Below are 23135 nucleotides of genomic sequence, written 5' to 3'. Positions count from 1 at the left end.
AACAAGAGAGCAACTTGTTGGAAGTAATACATTTTGATGTGTGCAATCCAATGAGTGCTGAGGCACGCAATGAATATCATTATGCTCTTACTTCACAGATGATTTGAGTAGATGCTAAGTATGTTTACTTGATGAAACACAAGTCTGAATTATTGAAAGTTTCAAGTAATTTCAGAGTGAAGTTGAAGATCGTCGTGACAAGAGGATAAAATGTCTATGATATGATCATAGAGATGAATATCTGAGTTACGAGTTTGGCACACAATTAAGACATTGTGGAAATTGTTTCACAACTAATACCGCCTGGAACACCATAGTGTGATGGTGTGTCCGAACATCATAAATGCACCCTATTGGATATGGTGCATACCATGATGTCTCTTTTCGAATTACACTATCGTTTATGGGTTAGGCATTAGAGACAACCGCATTCACTTTAAATAGGGCACCACGCAATTCCGTTGAGACGACACCGTATGAACTATGGTTTAGAGAAACCTAAGCTGTCGTTTCTTAAAAGTTTGGGGCTGCGACGCTTATGTGAAAATGTTTCAGGCTGATAAGCTCGAACCCAAAGCGGATAAATGCATCTTCATAGAATACCCAAAACAGTTGGGTATACCTCCTATTTCAGATCCGAAAGCAAGGTGATTGTTTCTAGAAACAGGTCCTTTCTCGAGGAAAAGTTTCTCTCGAAAGAATTGAGTGGGAGGATGGTGGAGACTTGATGAGGTTATTGAACCGTCACTTCAACTAGTGTGTAGCAGGGCACAGGAAGTTGTTCCTGTGGCACCTATACCAATTGAAGTGGAAGCTTATGATAGTGATCATGAAACTTCGGATCAAGTCACTACCAAACCTCATAGGATGACAAGGATGCGTACTACTTCAAAGTGGTACGTAATCCTGTCTTGGAAGTCATGTTGTTGGACAACGATGAACCTATGAGCTGTGGAGAAGCGATGGTGGGCCCGGATCCATGTATGAAAACAAAGTATAGACTTTGAAAGAACTACTTGATGGTCGTAAGGCTGTTGGGTACATATGGATTTTAAAAGGGGAGACAGATAATGATGGTAAGTATCACCATTAAGAAAGCTCGACTTGTCGTTAAGATGTTTTCCTACAAGTTCAAGGAGTTGACTACGATGAGATTTCCTCACTCGTAGCGATGCTAAGAGTCTGTTGGAATTATATTAGCAGTTACTGCATTATTTATGAAATCTTGCAGATAGGATGTCAAAACATTGTTTCCTCGATGATTTTCTTGAGGAAAGGTTGTATGTGATACAACCAGAAGATTTTGTCAATCCTGAAAGATGCTAACAAGTATGCAAAGCTCCAGCAATCCTTCTAAGGACTGGAGTAAGCATCTCGGAGTTGGAATGTACGCTTTGATGAGATGATCAAAGATTTTGGGTTCATACAAAGTTTAAGAGAAACTTGTATTTCCAAAGAAGTGAGTGGGAGCACTATAGAATTTTTGATGAGTATATGTTGTTAACATATTGTTGATCAGAAATGATGTAGAATTTCTAGAAAGCATCCAGGGTTATTTGAAAAGTGTTTTTCAATGGAAAACCTGGATTAAGCTACTTGAACATTGAGCATCAAGATCTATAAGGATAGATCAAAAACGCTTAATAGTACTTTCAAATGAATACATACCGTGACAAGATTTTGAAGGAGTTCAAAATAGATCAGCAAAGAAGGAGTTCTTGGCTGTGTTACAAGGTGTGAGTATTGAGTAAGACTCAAGACTTGACCACGGCAGAAGAGAGAGAAAGGACGAAGGTCGTCCCCTATGCTTTAGACGTAGGCTCTACAGTATGCTATGCTGTGTACCGCACCTGAAGTGTGCCTTGCCATGAGTTAGTCAAGGGGTACAATAGTGATCCAGGAGTGGATCACATGACAGTGGTCGAACTTATCCTTAGTGACTAGTGGACTAAGGAATTTTCTCGATTATGGAGGTGGTAAAAGAGTTCGTCGTAAAGGGTTACGTCGATGCAAACTTTGACACTAATCCGGATGACTCTGAGTGGTAAACCGCATTCCTATAGTAGAGAAGTTATTTGGAATAGCTCCAAATAGCGCGTGGTAGCCGCATCTACAAGATGACATAGAGATTTGTAAAGCACACACGGATCTGAAAGGTTCAGACCCATTGACTAAAAACCTCTCTCACAAGCGAGATATGAACAAACCCCATGGGTGTTGGATTCATTACAATCACATAGTGATGTGAACTAGATTATTGACTCTAGTGCAAGTGGGAGACTGTTGGAAATATGCCCTAGAGGCAATAATAAAATGGTTATTATTGTATTTCCTTGTTCATGATAATTGTCTATTGTTCATGCTATAATTGTATTAACTGGAAACCGTAATACATGTGTGAATACATAGACCACAACATGTCCCTAGTAAGCCTCTAGTTGACTAGCTCGTTGATCAATAGATGGTTATGGTTTCCTAACCATGGACATTGGATGTCATTGATAACGGGATCACATCATTAGGAGAATGATGTGATGGACAAGACCCAATCCTAAGCATAGCACAAGATCGTGTAGTTCGTTTGCTAAGAGCTTTTCTAATGTCAAGTATCGTTTCCTTAGACCATGAGATTGTGCAACTCCCGGATACCGTAGGAATGCTTTGGGTGTACCAAACGTCACAACATAACTGGGTGGCTATAAAGGTGCACTACAGGTATCTCCGAAAGTGTCTGTTGGGTTGGCACGAATCGAGACTCGGATTTGTCACTCCGTATGACGGAGAGGTATCTCTGGACCCACTCGGTAATGCATCATCATAATGAGCTCAATGTGACTAAGGAGTTAGCCACGGGATCATGCGTTACGGAACGAGTAAAGAGACTTGCCGGTAACAAGATTGAACGAGGTATTGGGATACCGACGATCGAATCTTGGGCAAGCAACATGCCGATAGACAAAGGGAATTGTATACGGGATTGATTGAATCCCTGACATCGTGGTTCATCCGATGAGATCATCATGGAACATGTGGGAGCCAATATGGGTATCCAGATCCCGCTATTGGTTATTGGCCGGAGAGGTGTCTCGGTCATGTCTGCATGGTTCCCGAACCTGTAGGGTCTACACACTTAAGGTTCGGTGACGCTAGAGTTGTTATGGGAAATAGTATGTGGTTACCGAAGGTTGTTCGGTGTCCCGGATGAGATCTCGGACATCACGAGGAGTTCCGGAATGGTCCGGCGGTGAAGATCGATATATTGGACGAAGGGTATTGGAGTCCAGAAGTGTTCCGGGGGTACCAGGCTATGGCCAGCATGACCGAAAGGTGTTTCGGGAGCCCCGGCAAGTGTTGGAGGGCCTCATGGGCCAAAGGGGAAGGGGCAAACCAGCCCACTAAGGGGTGGTGCGCCCCCCACACCCTTTCCCACGTTACTTGGGGAGGTGGGGCGCCTCCACCTGGCTTGGGAGGCAAGCCTCCACCTGCTTGGCTTGGGGGGCAAGTCTCCCTAGGATTTTCCCTAGGGAGATCCAATCTGCTTGGCCGCTGCCCCCTAGGGGAAACCCTAGGGCGCCTCCCCCTCTCCCCTTGCCCCTATATATAGTGGAGGGGTGGGAGGGCAGCCGCACCTCTTCCCTGACGCAGCCCTCCCTCCTCATACACCTCCTCCTCCTCCGTAGTGCTTAGCGAAGCTCTGCCGGTGAACCACGAGCTCCATTGCCACCACGCCGTCGTGCTGCTGGAGTTCCCCTCAACTTCTCCTCTCCCCTTGCTGGATCAAGAAGGAGGAGACGTCCCCGGGCTGTACGTGTGTTGAACGCGGAGGCGCCGTCCGATTTGAATCGCTGCGAGTACGACTCCATCAACCGCGTTCTTGTAACGCTTCCGCTTAGCGATCTTCAAGGGTATGAAGATGCACTCCCTCTCTCTCGTTGCTAGCATCTCCTAGATTGATCTTGGTGACACGTAGGAAAATTTTGAATTATTGCTACGTTCCCCAACACTTGATGCACCGCTAGGTGACAGACCGACTGCAGGAGCAAATGCAGACGTTATGAACATTTGGCAAGCTCAATATGATGACTACTTGATAGTTTAGTGCACCATGCTTTACGGCTTAGAATCGGGGCTTCAAAGACGTTTTTGAAACGCCACAGAGCATATGAGATGTTCCAAGAGTTAAAATTAGTATTTCAGACTCATGCCCATGTCGAAAGGTATGAGACCTTTGACAAGTACTTTGCCTACAAGATGGAGGAGAATAGCTCAGCTAGTGAGCATGTGCTCAGAATGTTTGAGTACTACAATCACTTGAATCAAGTGGGAGTTAATCTTCCAGATAAGATAGTGATTGACAGAGTTCTCTAGTCATTATCACCAAGTTACTAGAACTTCGTGATGAACTATAATATGCAAGGGATAACGGAAATGATTTCTAAGCTCTTCGTGATGCTGAAATCGATGAAGGTAGAAATCAAGAAAAGCATCAAGTGTTGATGGTTGACAAGACCACTAGTTTCAAGAAAAGGGCAAAGGGAAGAAGGGGAACTTCAAAAAGAACAGCAAGCAAGTTTCTGCTTCCGTGAAGAAGCCCAAAGCTAAACCCAAGCCTGAAACTGAGCGCTTCTACTGTAAAGGAAATGGTCACTGGAAGTGGAACTGCCCTAGATACTTGGCAGATAAGAAGGATGGAAAAGTGAACAAAGGTATATTGGATATACATGTTATTGATATGTACTTTACTAGTGTTTATAGAAACCCCTCGGCATTTGATACTGGTTCAGTTGCTAAGAGTAGTAACTCGAAACGGGAGTTGCAGAATGAACAGAAAGTAGTTAAGGGCGAGGTGACGATGTGTGTTGGAAGTAGTTCCAAGATTGATATGATCATCATCGCACACTCTCTATACTTTCGGGATTAGTGTTGAACCTAAATAAGTGTTATTTGGTGTTTGCGTTGAGCATGAATATGATTTGATCATGTTTATTGCAATACGGTTATTCATTTAAGTTAGAGAATAATTGTTGTTCTATTTACATGAATAAAACCTTCTATGGTCATACACCCAATGAAAATGGTTTGTTGGATCTCGATCGTAGTGATACACATATTCATAATATTGAAGCCAAAAGATGCAAAGTTAATAATGATAGTGCAACTTATTTATGGCACTGCCGTTTAGGTCATATTGGTGTAAAGCGCATGAAGAAACTCCATGCTGATGGGATTTTGGCATCACTTGATTATGAATCACTTGATGCTTGCGAACCATGCCTTATGGGCAAGATGACTAAGACTCCGTTCTCCGGAACAATGGAGCGAGCAACTGACTTATTGGAAATAATACATACTAATGTATGCGATCTGATGAGTGTTGAGGCTCGCGGCAGGTATCGTTATTTTCTGACCTTCACAGATGATTTGAGCAGATATGGGTATATCTACTTGATGAAACATAAGTCTGAAACATTTGAAAAGTTCATATAATTTCAGAGTGAAGTATAAAATCATCGTAACAAGAAAAATAAAGTTTCTACGATCTGATCCTGGAGGAGAATATTTGGGTTACGAGTTTGGTCTTCATTTGAAACAATGTGGAATAGTTTCGCAACTCGCGCCACCTGGAACACCACAGCGTAATGGTGTGTCCGAACATCGTAACCGTACTTTATTAGATATGGTGCAATCTATGATGTCTCTTACCGATTTACCACTATCATTTTGGGGTTATGCATTAGAGACAGCTGCATTCACGTTAAATAGGGCACCATCTAAATCCGTTGAAACGACACCATATGAACCGTGGTTTGGCAAGAAACCAAAGTTGTCGTTTCTTAAAAGTTTGGGGTTGCGATGCTTATGCCAAAAAGTTTCATCCTGATAAGCTCAAACCCAAATCGGAGAAATGTGTCTTCATAGGATACCCAAAGGAGACAGTTGGGTACACCTTCTATCACAGATCCGAAGGCAAGACATTCATTGCTAAGAATGGATCCTTTCTAGAGAAGGAGTTTCTCTCGAAAGAAGTGAGTGGGAGGAAAGTAGAACTTGATGAGGTAACTGTACCTGCTCCCTTATTGGGAAGTAGTTCATCACAGAAATCTGTTTCTGTGACTCCTACACCAATTAGTGAGGAAGCTAATGATGATGATCATGTAACTTCAGATCAAGTTACTACCAAACCTCGTAGGTCAACCAGAGTGAGATCCGCACCAGAGTGGTACGGTAATCCTATTCTGGAGGTCATGTTACTTGACCATGAGGGGCCTACGAACTATGAGGAAGCGACGATGAACCTAGATTCCGCGAAATGGCTTGAGGCCATGAAATCTGAGATGGGATCCATGTATGAGAACAAAGTGTGGACTTTGGTTGACTTGCCCGATGATCGGCAAGCCATAGAAAATAAATGGGTCTTCAAGAGGAAGACGGACGCTGATAGTAGTGTTACTATCTATAAAGCTAGACTTGTCGAAAAAGGTTTTTGACAAAGTTCAAGGTGTTGACTATGATGAAATTTTCTCACTCGTAGCGATGCATAAGTCTGTCCGAATCATGTTAGCAAGTTACCACATTTTATGAAATCTGGCAAATGGATGTCAAAACTACATTCCTTAATGGATCTCTTAAAGAAGAGTTGTATATGATGCAACCAGTAGGTTTCGTCAATCCTAAAGGTGCTAACAAAGTGTGCAAAGCTCCAGCGATCCATTTTTGGACTGGTGCAAGCATCTCGGAGTTGGAATATACGCTTTGATGAGTTGATCAAAGCATATAGTTTTATACAGACTTGCGGTGAAGCCTATATTTACAAGAAAGTGAGTGGGAGCACTACAGCATTTCTGATAAGTATATGTGAATGACATATTGTTGATCGGAAATAATGTAGAATTTTCTGGAAAGCATAAAGGAGTATTTGAAAGGAGTTTTTCAAATAAAGACCTCGGTGAAGCTACTTACATATTGAGCATCAAGATCTATAGAGATAGATCAAGACGCTTGATAAGTTTTTTCAATGAGTACATACCTTGACAAGATTTTGAAGTAGTTCAAAATGGAACAGTCAAAGAAAGAGTTCTTGCCTGTGTTACAAGGTATGAAATTGAGTAAGACTCAAAGCCCGACCACGGCAGAAGATAGAAAGAGAATGGAAGTCATTCCCTATGCCCCAGCCATAGGTTCTATAAAGTATGCCATGTTGTGTACCAAATCTATTGTATACCCTATACTGAGTTTAGCAAGGGAGTACAATGGTGATCTAGGACTAGATCATTGGACAGCGGTCAAAATTATCCTTAGTGGAATAAGGATATGTTTCTCGATTATGGAGCTGACAAAAGGTTCGTCATAAAGGGTTACGTCGATGCAAGTTTTGACACTGATCCAGATGGCTCTAAGTCTCAATCTGGATACATATTGAAAGTGGGAGCAATTAGCTAGAGTAGCTCCGTGCAGAGCATTGTTGACATAGAATACATACGGATCTGAATGTGGCAGACCCGTTGACTAAACTTCTCTCACAAGCAAAACATGATCACACCTTAGTACTCTTTGGGTCTTAATCACATAGCGATGTGAACTAGATTATTGACTCTAGTAAACCCTTTGGGTGTTGGTCACATGACGATGTAAACTATGGGTGTTAATCACATGATGATGTGAACTATTGGTGTTAAATCACATGGCGATGTGAACTAGATTATGACTCTAGTGCAAGTGGGAGACTGAAGGAAATATGCCCTAGAGGCAATAATAAAGTTATTATTTATTTCCTTATTTCATGATAAATGTTTATTATTCATGCTAGAATTGTATTAACCGGAAACTTAGTACATGTGTGAATACATAGACAAACAGAGTGTCACTAGTATGCCTCTACTTGACTAGCTTGTTGAATCAAAGATGGTTAAGTTTCCTAGCCATAGACATGAGTTGTCATTTGATTAATGGGGTCACATCGTTAGAGAATGATGTGATTGACTTGACCCATTCCGTTAGCTTAGCACTTGACCGTTTAGTATGTTGCTATTGCTTTCTTCATGACTTATACATGTTCCTATGACTATGAGATTATGCAACTCCCGAATACCGGAGGAACACTTTGTGTGCTACCAAACGTCACAACGTAACTGGGTGATTATAAATGTGCCCTACAGGTGTCTCCGATGGTACTTGTTGAGTTGGCATAGATCGAGCTTAGGATTTGTCACTCCGATTGTCGGAGAGGTATCTCTGGGCCCTCTCGGTAATGCACATCACTATAAGCCTTGCAAGCAATGTGACTAATGAGTTAGTTGCGGGATGATGTATTACAGAACGAGTAAAGAAACTTGCTGGTAACGAGATTGAACTAGGTATTGAGATACCGACGATCGAATCTCGGGCAAGTAACATACCAATGACAAAGGGAACAACATATGTTGTTATGCGGTTTGACCGATAAAGATCTTCGTAGAATATGTAGGAGCCGATATGAGCATCCAGGTTCCGCTATTGGTTATTGACCGGAGACGAGTCTCAGTCATGTCTACATAGTTCTCGAACCCGTAGGGTCCGCACGCTTAACGTTCGGTGACGATCGGTAATATGAGTTTATGTTTTTTGATGTACCAAAGGTAGTTCGGAGTCCCGGGTATGATCACGGACATGACGAGGAGCTTCGAAATGATCGAGACATAAAGATCGATATATTGGATGACTATGTTTGGACTTCGGAAGGGTTTCGGGCAAGTTCGGACAAATACCGGAGTACCGGGGGGTTACCGGAACCCCCCGGGGAGTGTAATGGGCCTATTGGGCCTTAGTGGAGAGGAGGAGGGGCGGCCAGGGCAGGCCGCGCGCCCCCTCCGCCTCTAGTCTGAATTGGACAAGGAGGGGGGGCGGCGCCCCCCTTTCCTTTCCCCTCTATCCTCCTTCCCTCTCTCCTACTACTCTTGGAAGGGTTGGAGTCCTACTCCCGGTGGGAGTAGGACTCCCCTTGGGGCGCCCCTAGGAGGGCCGGACCCTCCCCCTCCTCCACTCCTTTATATATGGGGGAGGGGGGCACCCCATGGACACACAAGTTGATCATTGATCTTTTAGCTGTGTGCGGTGCCCCCCTCCACCATAATCCACCTCGGTCATATCGTAGCGGTGCTTAGGCAAAGTCCTGCGTCGGTAGCTTCATCATCACCGTCATCACACCATCGTGCTGACGAAACTCTCCCTCGAAGCTCTACTAGATCGTGAGTTCATGGGACGTCACCGACCTGAACGTGTGCAGATTGCGGAGGTGCCGTACGTTCGGTACTAGGATCGGTCGATCGTGAAGACGTACGACTACATCAACCGCGTTATCATAACGCTTCCGCTTTCGGTCTACGAGGGTACGTGGACAACACTCTCCCCTCTCGTTGCTATGCATCACCATGATCTTGCATGTGCGTAGGAATTTTTTTGAAATTACTACGTTCCCCAACAGGAGCATGACCAGTCGCACGAGCAGATGTGGCCACATGACTGGAGCCAAGGGTGTGAGCACGCAGCCCAGGAAGCCCGAGCGATGATGCACAACAGGGCAAGCCACCGGCCAACTGCCCGCCACGCGTGTCAGGGAATGGCGTGACCGCTCCCTGCCATCCAGCTAGAGCCGGAGATCGTGCTTGATCAGCGCCCAACATCAGATGGCCACCGCCTAGGCGCGCCACCTCCACCGTCACGCTCCCACCTCCAGGGAGCAATGATGATGCCTGCGAGGAGCGTTGTGTCATCCTCCGCCACACAAGCCCCCGCTCAAGAGCGCACCACCCCGGGACGCTAGATCCCCCCTACCGTCGGCTTCCCTTGGGCTTTGCCCGGCAGAGGCCATCTGGTGGCGAGAAGAGGGGAAGATGGGGGAAGAGGTCATGTGTCTCCTTTGGTGAGCCACCGCACGAGCCTCGGATAGCCTGCAAGCGAAACAGGATGGTGTATCACTTTCACGTAAGTATCCCAAATAGTAGTCGTCCCAACAAAGAATGGAGGAGAGTACTTATAAGTACGTTTCTGTCAAACACAAGTTGTCACAGCTCTTATGTGAACTAACTGCTTGTGGTTCTGCAAATGTTGTTAGTGTCCCAAGGAGCAAACTAATCAGACTAGTAAATATGAAAGGTTTGTGATAAGGAGAGCAGTAGTAACCAAGAAGTAAATAACATAAATAGAACAGAAAATAGAAATGTTTTCCTGCAATGGAGAAGTTAGGCATGGAGAGAATTCGGATTATGGTATACATCAAGTGTGCTAGTGCGACGATAATACCAGTTACCTTGTATCATGAGTTTACACTGGTGTAGAGACATGCTATACAAACGGTTTTTACCCCCTTTCTGCGACAGAGTTTTAAAACATCGCCTTGCATGTGTGTGTGATAAGGGGTCCTTCCCACATGACCCATAAACCATCGGTGATAGGTCCTCCGGTCACACACGCGGGGCAAAAAGAGCTCGTGTCACTAGTAGAAAATAGACCTTACGTCCAAATAATTAGTCCCGGTCTGGTTTTAGCTCGGGACTAATGTGACCATTAGTCTCGGTTCCAACGGCTAGGAGCGGTCGGGGGCATGGGCATCACTAGTCCTGGTTCATTTTCTACCTATAGTCCCGGTTTGTGATACAAACCGGGACTAAAGGGGTGGTGGCAGGCTGGCGTCAGGCTGGGGGCCCCACGAGCCCATTTAGTCCTGGTTTGTATCACCAACCGGGACTAGAGAACCGTGCCTAAAGATGTCCCTATATAAACCCTTCGTCCAACCCGAGCCCATTCTCTGTTTTTTCCTTTATCTCCTCTGTTCTCGTCCCCTTACTCGAGCTCATCCTTAATTTTTGCCAAAGATTTGTCAAGATTTGAGGCACCCCATCTCTCCAAGTGTTCACAAAGGTTAACAGTCTTGTCCTTTCATCTTTCATTGCTAGATTAGCTCGTGCAATGCTCTATAAGTATAGTGATTTGTGGGTTTTAGTTTGAGAGTAATTATGTGGGAGTTTATTTGATTTATATGCAATTTGAGCTCAAATTAACTTCTTAGTTTGCATATGTGTAGGTGTGGTTTACTTAGTGTCTTCCCGTTCCCATCCTAACCACCGTCGATCGCCCACACCATCCCATCACCGACACCACCTTGGTGAGCCTCTTTTTCTTATCCTTTTTATAAAAAAAAATCTTATTTGTATGATTTAGATAGTTACTTGTATGGTTGTTTGTTATACATAGTGCCATGATCTTGATATCTGTCCCCGTCGGCCCTCGTCCTGTTTATGATTCAGATGTGGCATATTCTCTTTTATAACTATTTGTTGCATTTCGCGTTTATGACAATTATGCCCATCAAGAAGACATAGATATTTTTATCTAGGAGGTATGTGAACCGGAAATTGCAACCGACCCTCTTGTCGAGAAGTTAAATTTAGTTGGAAAAGAAAACGAGTATTTGAAACAAAAATTAAAAAGAATTGAAGAAGAGAAGATGAAACTGGAGTTGTATGTTGCCGATGTCGTTGATGATCACAAGATTAAGATGGATGCAATGCGCTTGAAGATTAGAAAGATTAGAAAATATGTCGTTAATAAAGTGGCTTGGTATCACAATGTTGTTGGATCAATTGTTACCTTAGTTGTGATCTTGATCGCATTTGTTGCTGCATTAAATGCTTTAGCTAAATAGTTGTATGTTGTTTTATGAGAATAAGTGTGTATGAAATTCTATGATATATGATTGGTTGTACGAGAAATTCTATTATATATGCATGACTTGTACAGTATGCAGTAGCAGTGGAGGTGTTGTCATGCCAGTCAAGTCGAGGGGCTCTTCTGTCCCGTCCCGCCGCTTGGATAAAGAAAGGGCGACAACTGCAAACGGAAGTCAGCTCCGTGGCACTTCCATGCACTCTGTTGTCATCCTTCACGTGTGCCGCTCTGCTCGTACTCTGCAGTGGCACTTGACGACTGCAGTAGCATAAAATATGTTTGAAATAAATAAAATAAATGGAAAACACAAAATAAAAAGGGAAAATAAACCATAAACCGTAAAACCCTATATCTCTAATCCCGGTTGGTGTCACCAACTGGGACTAAAGGTCTCCAGCCCCCGGCGCGCGCTGCCGGCCACGTGGAAGGGATTTAGTCCCGGGTCGTGGCCAACCGGGACTAAAGGGTGGGGGCCTTTAGTCTCGGTTGGTGAACCGGGACTAATGGCCAATCCTCTACTAGTGTGTGCGATCGGGCAAGTGGTACGTCTCCAACGTATCTATAATTTATGAAGTATTCATGCCATGTTTACAACAATTTTATATGGTTTTGGTGCACTTTTATATGATTTTTATGGAACTAACCTATTAACCTAGTGCCCAGCATCAGTCGTTGTTTTTTTGCATGTTTTTGGTTTTCCAGAAAATCGATACCAAACGAAGTCTAATAGCCACGAAACTTTACGGTGACTTTTATGGACCAAAAGAGACTCAGGAAGTGTCAGAGGTGGACCAAAGGGTGGCCAGAGGGGCCACAAGCTCAGGGGGCGCCCCCCTATGGCGTGCCTACTGAGCTCGTAGGACCCTCTGGCACCCCCCCTGACGTGAGACCGATACCAAAACCCTATAAATACATAAACCTTCGAAACTTGACCTAGAACTTTGACTCTGCCGCTGCAAGCCTCTGTTCTGAAGTGATCTCATCTAGAGGCCTTTTCCCACACCCTGCCGGAGGGGGAAATCATCACCGAAGGTCATCTTCATCATCCCGGCAGTCTCCATGACGAGGACGGAGTAGTTCACCCTCGGGGCTGAGGGTATGTACCAGTAGCTATGTGTTTGATCTCTCTCTCTCTCATGTTCTTGATTTGGCATGATCTTAATGTAACCATGGGCTTTGTTAATATAGTCGGATCATATGGTTGATACGTCTCCAACGTATCTATAATTTTTGACTATTCCATGTTGTAATATTATCAATCTTGGATGTTTTATATACATTACCAGCAACTTTATATCATTTTTGGGGACTAACCTATTAACCTAGTGCCCAGTGCCAGTTGTTGTTTTTGCTTCTTTTTTTACTTGGCAGATCCCTGGTGGATATCAAGTCCCCTTTTGGGGAAGGATCTATCTAGATCATCAAGACCTTATCTCCTCTTGGATTTGGGATGAACTCTACCTTGTATCTTTGTTCCTTTGATTGTTCATGTACCTTGTGGGTCTTATGTGTTTGTTAGTCTAGTGGATGTGTGATTGGACTTACTCTTGAGTGTTCCTCTTGTGGTTTCTCCTCGTTTTCCCCTCTTGTTCGTCGTGTTGGTCATGTTCTTCCTCGAACTCACATACGATTCATGAACATCGGGACAAATTGGGGCACGTTGGCCCATGCCCTACAACACACAGTCATCGCCGTTGAACCCTTGAATAGACCTGAAGCAACTGGCACCAAATCTCGCAATAGCGCGGACACGTCAAGAAAACATGTCCTCACAAGGAGACGACATGAACATACACCAATGCTCCACCGACTATGTTCAGATGGACGAACTTGAGAAGGATCAGAGCCGCCAAAGAGAAACTCGAAGGAGTCGTCATCCGCCGGAGTGCCGCACCAGCAAGAACTAAAATACCCTAACCTAAACTACCAGTCGAAGCGAATGCATCGGGATTCCCCTTCCCGCCACCAGCCACGAGAGCGACAAGCAGTGGGGCGAATCTGTGAATCCATGGGCTCGCAGGCGAAGCTTCGAGGGGAGAGTTTGCCCTAGCCGCCAAGGGGAAGGGAAGAAAACCCTTGAAGAAAAAGCCTTTGAAATAATTGATCACACTTTTTTTCGCATGGCTCTACTTTTTTCGGCAATGCTATTTAGGTGAAGTTTGCAGGGAGGCGATGACAAATCAAATGTTTTTTATGACATTTGATATTGTCATGAGGAAGACAAAAATTCTGCCAAAAAAACTGAACTAAGACGGTAGACGGATTTGTCATTCTTGCTAAATGAATTTGGCTTCCTCAACCAACACAAATTGCCTGGAAAAAATATAATTGTCATCTCCAAGCGAACGTTTGCTGTTTAAGTTGATCTAGATTTTTTTTGAAGCACGGCGAACGCTTCTGAGTATTTTTCTTTGACCGGAAAACCATAGAACTATTGTTCTAGGTATATTATATTAAATAAAAATGTACAACAAAAAGTCCTTACAAAAGGGGATCACCCTCTGCCAGTCTTATGAAACATGGAAATTATTTAAATGTTCTGTGAAATTCAGGACCTAATCTTATCAGCTTTGGAGTGTTTTGCCTTGATCTGTGCTGCCCATAGGCCTTCTTGGAGATAAAAGTTCCATCCCTGTATGTGTGGTGCTGCTGCTCTAAAGATCTTGTCATTCCTAATGGACCAAATGCTCCAACAACCCATAGAAACAATGTCCAATGCAATGTCTTGTGGTAGTTGTGATATGGCCAGCTGGAAATCATCAAATATGGAGATGCCTTTGAGTTTAGAAGGAATGATGGTCTCCCAACATTGGAGTGCAAATGGGTAGTTCCAGAAGAGGTGGAGCAGGGTTTCCTTAGTATTGTCAGAGCAGAGAGCACAATTATAGTTATCTAGATGCATGATCTTTTTGTTGAGGAGGTTTCTTGTGTTAATCCTGTCATGAAGGAGTAGCCATATGAAGATCTTATGCCTCAGTCTGCAAGATGTTTTCTAGATCTGTTGGAAAATAGGGTGTACCATGCTAGGTCCTCTCATGTGGTGGTACATTTTGATGGATGAGTATCCTTTGCTAGATCCAAGAATGATCCATTCATCTGGGTTGCTGGATGCAGGTCTATGTTGCAAATGCTGAAGGAGTAGATTGTACTACTGGTATGCATGTTGTGACATGGGTGTGTGGAAAAGTACTGACAAATCCTGGCAGCTAATAGCTTGTTTCAAAGTCTCAAATTCATTTCTAGCATAGGAGTGAAGCTCTGGGAATTTAGTTACTAGAGGTTGTTCCCACCAGTTGTCAGACCACATAAGTGTAGCATTACCTGAATTTGCTTTGCAGACTGCAAACTGTTTATAATTAGGCAGAAGTTTGAGCAAAGATTTCCACCAGAATGAGCCCACCAGTCTCTATCCAGGGAGAGAATTGGAATAGTAAGTCTCCCAAATGATACTAACCCATGGTATATATGCCTTATTCAGAAATTTGTGGAGTTGCTTCATGAGTAGTGCCTTGTTATGAGTCTCAATATCCAAAATCCCAAGTCCTTCATTGGCTTTAGGTTGACATGCTTTATCCCATGCTATGAGAGTTGATCCTCTCTCATTTGATCCAAAATTCCTCCAAAAACAGTTCTTCAGATAAATATTCAGTTGATTGACCATAGTTGCAGGTAAACTGAAAGAGCACATGAAGAAAATGGGCATGCTAGAGAACACAATTTTAATGAGAGTCAATTTGTCTCCAGTGGAGAGTAAAGTTGAGCACCCTAGCAGTCTGTTTTCCACTCTTTTCAGAAGAGGCAAGTAATCCTCAACTCTTGGTTTGTGGAGGCTGAGTGGTAGGCCCAAGTAAGAGTGAGGTAGATTCCCAATTTGACAGCCCAAGATAGAAGACAAGTATAGCATCTGGTGATCAGAAGTGTTGATGGGGATCATAGTTGACTTGTCGTAGTTCACTTCCAGGCCAGTGAAAGTTGCAAAGTGGAGCAGCAGATTTTTGAAATGGATCAGTTGAGAGGCCTCAGCTTTAACAACTAGAATGGTGTCATCAGCATATTGAATGATAGGAAAGTCTGGGCTTGTTTGATGGACCGAAGGTGCTTCTATCATCGAATTATGCATAGCTTCATTCATCATAGATTGCAAGAGATCTGCAGCAATCACAAAGATGAGAGGTGATAGAGGATCACCCTGTCTCACTTCACATTTACATAAGAATTGTTTGCCAGGTACCCCCATTGAGTAACACAGATGAAAAACCAGTGCCATAAATCATTTTAATCCAATTAATCCACTTGCTTGCAAAACCTTTGGCTTGCAGAATCTCTATGATTGTGTCATGATTAAGCATATCAAATGCCTTTTCAAAGTCTAATTTCAGGAGGACCACTTCTTGATTTGACTTATAGCATTGATGGATGTACTCAAAAGACCAGGCTAGGCAATCTTGGATACATCTGTTAGATAGAAAGCCATATTGATTGGGATGGATCAGTTTGAGAATCTTCTTTTGTAGCCTGTTTGCCAGCAGCTTGGTTAAGATCTTCAATGTACAGTTTAATAGAGAGATGGATCTAAAGTCGTCGGGGTGAACAACATCATCTTTCTTGGGGATCGAGGTGATGAATGAATAGTTGATACTCTGCAAATTCACTACCCCCTTGTGAAAATCTTCAATAAGTCTGTAAAAATCTGGTGCCACAATATCCCAACAAGCTTTGAGAAATGCTGCATTAAATCCATCTGGACCTGGAGCTTTATCAGCAAGCATATTCTTAATGACATCATCAATTTCTTTCTTAGAGAAAGGGGTCTCAAGGTCTATCAACTCTTCATGGTGCAAAAGCAGAGACTGGAGAAGAAGTGGGTTTTTTGTTTTGGAGGTTCTGCCCAATCTCTTCTTAAATGCACTGAAAAGAATAGCAGCTTTTGCTTGGTGGTCAATATGCTCTTGATCCTCCTCATCTTTCAGCATTGCAATATGATTGAAGCCTATGTTTAATGGTGGCTTTAGCTTGAAAGTACTTTGTATTAGCTTCCCCCATCTTAATGTTCCTGATGGTAGCCCTTTGCTTCCAAAAAATCCTCTGTTGTTCATTAATAAGCCTCAAGTGTTCAATGAGAATCCTCCTGCCATAAGATTCTTCTACAGTCAAGTCTCTATATTCCTCTATAACATCATAGAATAAAATCATGAAGTTGGTGTTCTTGATAGTATCTTTCAGACTGGAAATGGTTCTGGCCCAGATTTTAAGGCCCTTCTTGAGCCTTTTGAACTTAGTTGCAATGCACTTTGCACTATCATTTTCATGAACCTCTTGTTCCCAGTTTTGTTTGACTACTTCCTTAAATTGAGGGTGTTGGAGCCAAAAAAATTCAAATATGAAAATTTGAGATCTTGGGATGCAGGTGCCAATTTTGATAAGAATAGGGATGTGGTCTGAAGTGGTTTTGGCAAGGGGGGTGGCTAATGTGGAAGGGAAAGTGAGTGTCCATGCTTCTGAGGTGAAACACCATTCCAGTTTTTCCAGTAGAGGGGCTTCTTGCTGAAGGAAATATGCCCTAGAGGCAATAATAAAGTTGTTATTTTATATTTCCTTATATCATAATAAATGTTTATTATTAATGCTAGAATTGTATTAATCAGAAACTTGATACATGTGTGGATACATAGACAAAACAATGTGTCCCTAGTAAGCCTCTACTAGACTAGCTCGTTAATCAAAGATGGTTACGTTTCCTAACCATAGACATGTGTTGTCATTTGATGAACGGGATCACATCATTAGGAGAATGATGTGATGGACAAGACCCATCCGTTAGCTTAGCATAATGATCGTTCAGTTCTGTTGCTATAGCTTTCTTCATGTCATATACATATTCCTTTGACTATGAGATTATGCAACTCCCGGATACCGGAGGAATGCCTTGTGTGCTATCAAACGTCACAACGTAACTGGGTGATTATAAAGATGCTCTACAGGTATCTCCGAAGGTGTTTTTTGGGTTGGCATAGATCGAGATTAGGATTTGTCACTCCGAGTATCGGAGAGGTATCTCTGGGCCCTCTCGGTAATGCATATCATAATAAGCCTTGCAAGCAATGTGACTAATGAGTTAGTTGCGGGATGATGCATTACGAAACGAGTAAAGAGACTTGCCGGTAACAAGATTGAACTAGGTATGAAGATACCGATGATCGAATCTCGGGCAAGTAACATACCGATGACAAAGGGAATAACGTATGTTGTCATTACGGTACGACCGATAAAGATCTTCGTAGGATATGTGGGAACCAATACGAGCATCCAGGTTCCGTTGTTGGTTATTGACCGGAGAAGTGTCTTGGTCATGTCTACATAGTTCTCGAACCCATAGGGTCCGCACGCTTAACGTTCGATGACGATTTTGTAGTATATGAGTTATGTGATTTGGTGACCGAATGTTGTTCGGAGTCCCGGATGAGATCACGGACATGACGAGGAGTCTCTAAATGGTCGGGAGGAAAAGATTGATATATAGGACGATGGTATTCGGACACGGGAAGTGTTTCGGGATGCACCAGATACTTATCGGGTCACCGGAAGGGGTTCCGGGCACCCCCGGCAAAAGATATGGGCCTTATGGGCCAAGATGGAAAACACACCAGCCACAAAGGGGCTGGTGCGCCCCCCATATGGGCTGGCCAAATTGAAGTATGAAAGGGGAAGGAGGAAAGGAAAAAGGGAATAGGATTCCCCCTTCCTCCTCTTCCCTTCCTACTCCGAATAGGAATAGGAAAGGGGGAAGGCCGAATTGGGAGGACCCCAAGTAGGATTCCTCCTACTTGGGGCACCTCCTTGGCTCCCTCTCCTCCCCTTCAACCTATATATATGTGGGAGGGGGCACCGCTAGAACACACAACAAACATCAATTGTTCCAAGCCGTGTGCGGCGCCCCCTCCACAGTTTGATCCTCCAGTCATATTGTCGTAGTTCTTAGGCGAAGCCCCGTGCATATCACTTCACCATCACCGTCACCATGCCGTCGTGCTGACGAAACTCTCCCCCGACACTTTGCTGGATCAAGAGTTCGAGGGACGTCATCGAGCTGAACGTGTGCAAAACTCGGAGGTGTCGTACGTTCGGTACTTGATCGGTTGAATCGAGAAGACGTACGACTACATCAACCGCGTTAAGTAAACGCTTCCGCTTTCGGTCTACGAGGGTACGTGGACACACTCTCCCCCTCTCGTTGCTATGCATCTCCTCGATAGATCTTGCGTGATCGTCGAATTTTTTTTAAAATTGCATGCTATGTTCCCCGACACTTGCATATTGCTCCAGGTGAATTTTCTTCCTTTAAGGGGAATTTCAACAAGTATGAATGGGGCTCATGCTCACTTGTTCTCTGATGATCGAACTGTGCGATCCCTGCTCGAAAATTGCGTCAAACACATCAGAGATTGATTAGACGGCCTCGTAGAGTGTTTTCCTTAACGAGATGACCAGACTCTCTTCTACTAGCCATATGAAATGAGAGAAATCAATATTTAGCACGTCATGTCTTCCATCTTTATGTTAGTTTCTTTATAAGAGCATGGTTAATAGTATAGTCGGATGATGGCTACATGATCTTGCCACATCATCTATAGCCTACCTTATAGCCCACAAATATAATAGTCACATATAAATATATACTACTTTGGTGAAACATGGCCCACCTACCTCCATCCTTGTTTATAGGTCCCCTTTGTAGTTTGTGCCAAAATTTGACCTAAGATTTAACTAACAAAATACCAATGCATGCCAACAAAAGTTATATTGTTGGATTCGTATTTGAGATAGTTTTCAATGATATAATTTTTTATGACATGCATGAACATTTTGGTAGTTCAATCTATGGTCAAAATTTGGCACGAAATACAATGAGGACCAATAAACCAGGAAGGAGGTAGTAGTGTCTAGGAGCGCGTGCTACAGCCGGCTCTTAATCATTAGCCCACTTATCTTCTCTCTCCTCTTCTCTCTCATCCAATTCATCAAAAATATAATATTTAAAGCGTTACAGCCCACCTACATCATCCTATTATCATTGCTCTAATCATGTTTAGCTTTTAGGTCATGTTTTCCTCATTAACTGCAAACTCTCTTTTTCTTAATGGCAATTGAGGACCCATATAAAAGATATATTTTCTCTTTTTTGCACGCCAACCAAGACCATATTTTCAGTATACAAACATTGCCAGCGCGTTGTAACGAATATAAATAATCTAGTATGCTAGCTTCTGATTACTTGTCCATCTTAGTATGATTGTATAAATAAATATTTTTAAAATCCTGTCCATGATCTACTTTGATGAGAAGTTTGGTAACTAAAGTAAAATAAAATTAGTCCAGAAGGTAAGTAAATTAAGACGATTGATTATAACATATAGGATGTTAAACGAAGAGGTAGTGGGAAGAAAAGTAAAAGATGAGACCTTACTTTTTAAGTAGTATTAGTATAGAGATAATAAAGATGTTGGTCCAAGAGAAAGAACAAATTTATATGTCTCTTTTATCTAAAATAATTACAACTATCAACCATGTTTCAAAATTTATATGGAATACTTTTATTCATATATATGTAATGCACGTAATAATTTTGAAATATTTGAAGGGAACAGTCCTTTCTCCGAATACCCATTTGAAAGTATTGTTTACGTAGAACGAAATTTCACACATTTTCTACTGTACAGATCTTGGCATAATAATAAACCTCTAATAAATATACAGGCCCAGCCCAGACAAATACTGGTAGGATCGGACGGCTCGTGTCCTCCCGCTCCTGATCGGACGGCGGGATCCGCGGGCGGGCAGACTTAAAGCGGAAGGTTCCTCCTCCTCCGGCTCGTCGCCACCTCCGCTCCGGCAGTTACCGGTTCGCTGCTGTGCCTGCGCGCGTGCCACCCTCGCCGCCGGGTTGCCATTATGAGTTGAGTTGGAGCCCGATCTCCCCGTCCCCGTTGCGTTAGCCCCACCACCTTCTCACTCATAACTCCCTCCCCTCCCCTCCACTCCCCTCCCCCTCCCTCGCTCCTGGCGCGGCACCCGCAGGCCGCAGCGCAGATCTCCTTCCCCGAGGAGGAGGAGGAGATGGTGAGCGCGTCAAGCCTGCTGCTGCCGTCCTCCATGCGCGACTTCGCCTCCTGCATCGGCGACGGCGCCGTCCGCGTCGCCTGCGCCAGCCCCTCCTCCACCCTCACCTCCGGCGGCGGCTCCGGCTCCGGCTCCGGCGCCGCCTCCACCCTCGCCGTCACGGCGTCCTACCGCGCCACGCCGCTCAACTCTAACGCCTCCTCTCCGCCGCTGCTGTTTCGCCTGACCTGGGCCCACTCCCCGGTGGGCCCCACACTGTCGTTTGCTCCGTCCGCCGCCGCGCCTTCCGTTCTCCTTCGCAGGCGCAGGGGCACCCGCTCCTTCACTCTGGCGGATGGCGGCGGCGATGCGGATGATGCGGAGGCGGGCTCGGAGCCCCCCATGCTCGCCCTCTTCTGGGACCTCACGGCGGCGCGGTACGACCCCGGGGCGTCGCCGGAGCCGCTCTACGGCTACTTCGTCGTCGCCGTGGCCGGCGCAGAGGTCGTGCTCGCGGTGGGCGACCTGGCCGCGGAGTTCGTCAAGACCAAGTTCGAGGGCCAGATCTCCAAGGCGCGGTGCCTGGCGGTGTCGCGCAGGGAGCGCGTCGTGGTCGCCGACCCGGCGGCAATGCACACCGCAAGGGTGCGCTTCTCGGAAGGCGGGCCGGAGCACGAGGTGAGCGTCGGGTGCGCCACGAGCTCCGGGGGAGGGGAGGAGCTGTGGGTCAGCGTCGACGGGAAGCGGGCGGTGCAGGCGCAGCGGCTGCGGTGGAACTTCAGGGGCAACCAGACGGTGTTCGTGGACGGCGCGCCGGTGGACGTTATGTGGGACCTCCACGGGTGGTGGTTCCGGGACACGCCGGGCTGCGCGGTGGTGATGCTCCGGGCGAGGAGCGCACTGGAGAGCCGGCTGTGGCTGGAGGAGGAGGGGGCAGCGCCGGGGTTCTCGCTCGTCGTGCAGGCCTTCAAGGCCCCGCCATGATCTCCATGACCATGAGGTTTCCGCTTGCTCCTCACTCTGGCTACCTGCCCATTTGGGAAAAGGTAGTTGATTGAATTTAGCAAAACCAAGACGAATGCGATGTTTGGTTGGTGTTAATTTACAGCTCTAGACATATATAGCTTGTTTTTAGAGGGACAATAAGCTTGGGATGAAAGTGAAACATAATTCATGGATCATTTTAGGTGGTAATACTCAGAGAGAGATTTACTGCGAGTGTGCAGTGCAGGATCATCCCCTTTGTTTGTTTTCCCTCTTTATCCCAACCATTTTTAGTGGTGTGTGCTCGTACAGTTGACAAATAATTATACAACATTTCAGAATCTTGATTCTGCTCTTCTCTTCTGTGTGATCAAGGTGGGTGCTCGTAGCTCAATACTCTTTATACCGGTGATTTGTGTCTGTCTGCATAAATTCTGCAATTCAGCTCTCGGGTTCCCACAATCTGAGATCCACCAGAGCATCAAGAACCCAAGTGTGCAAATTTGACCCCTTTATATCCGCGGACACGTACGGTCACCCCTCACTGGAACCACACACCTCATTTACAAACCCCTATTTCCATTCTCATCCATGCAACGTTAAGTTCCTCATACTCGCTCCGCTTCTAAATACAAATCCTTCTAGAGATTACACTACGGACTACATACAGATGTATCTAGACATATTCTAGAGTGTAGTTTCACTCATTTTGCTCCGTATGTAGTCCATATTGAAATCTCTATAAAAGGACTTGTATTTAGAAACGGAGGGTGTACATAGATAAACGAGCTACATTTGAATGAAGATTATCCTACTTTTACTCATTGTCATCAGAGATGTAGATGCCCCCTCGCCGGAGCCACTGGGCTTGTGGTCATTGGCGGCTGGGCGAAGCTCCGGCGCCTCCTTGTCGTCCTCGTCCGTGACAAGCCGCTGCCTCCTCATGTTGGCGAGGTAGATACGGCGGCGGTTTGCCACCACCTCCCGCTCGGACAGGAGCGACTCCAAAGATAGCTTGGTTTTCGGCCACGAAGATGGGATTAGTGACGAGCGCCACGAATGCGGCATTGCCTACTTGTTTCGCCTCCAATGGCTACTCCACTACAAGTTGCTCTGGAACTCGGCCTCCTCCATGCCAAATCCGTCGGGCTCTATGCCCGGCGCCTCCATGTCCGCCTCCTCCTCCTCCTTCACAAGGGGTGCAACGTTCCTCTACCTCGCACACCTCCCGCGTGATCTCCGTCGACGCTCGCACGTGAGCATTTTGCAGTATGTGATCTTTTGACGGACCATAGCGAGGTCAGAGTTGGAGTGGAAGCAGACGGGGGAAGCGGTGGAGGCGCAGGCGGGAG

General features: G+C 44.9%; 1 protein-coding gene across 1 annotated transcript; it reads left to right on the top strand.

The window, feature by feature from the left end:
- The first annotated feature begins 20565 nt into the window (after positions 1-20565).
- Positions 20566-22124, top strand: LOC109787159 (uncharacterized). Its single transcript, XM_020345714.4, has one exon. The coding sequence runs from the start codon at positions 20818-20820 to the stop codon at positions 21781-21783; it is 966 nt and encodes a 321-aa protein (XP_020201303.1). The 5' UTR covers positions 20566-20817; the 3' UTR covers positions 21784-22124.
- Positions 22125-23135: the final 1011 nt, after the last annotated feature.

This window comes from Aegilops tauschii, chromosome 5, assembly GCF_002575655.3.
Source record: "Aegilops tauschii subsp. strangulata cultivar AL8/78 chromosome 5, Aet v6.0, whole genome shotgun sequence".
Taxonomy (NCBI): domain Eukaryota; kingdom Viridiplantae; phylum Streptophyta; class Magnoliopsida; order Poales; family Poaceae; genus Aegilops; species Aegilops tauschii.
The sequence above is the reverse complement of the archived record's forward strand: the minus strand, read 5'-3'. Positions and strand labels throughout refer to the sequence as shown.

What these genes read in the sequence shown, in the direction of transcription:
- LOC109787159 (XM_020345714.4), top strand. Translation starts at nt 20,818, where the DNA reads ATGGTGAGCGCGTCAAGCCTGCTGCTGCCGTCCTCCATGCGCGACTTC.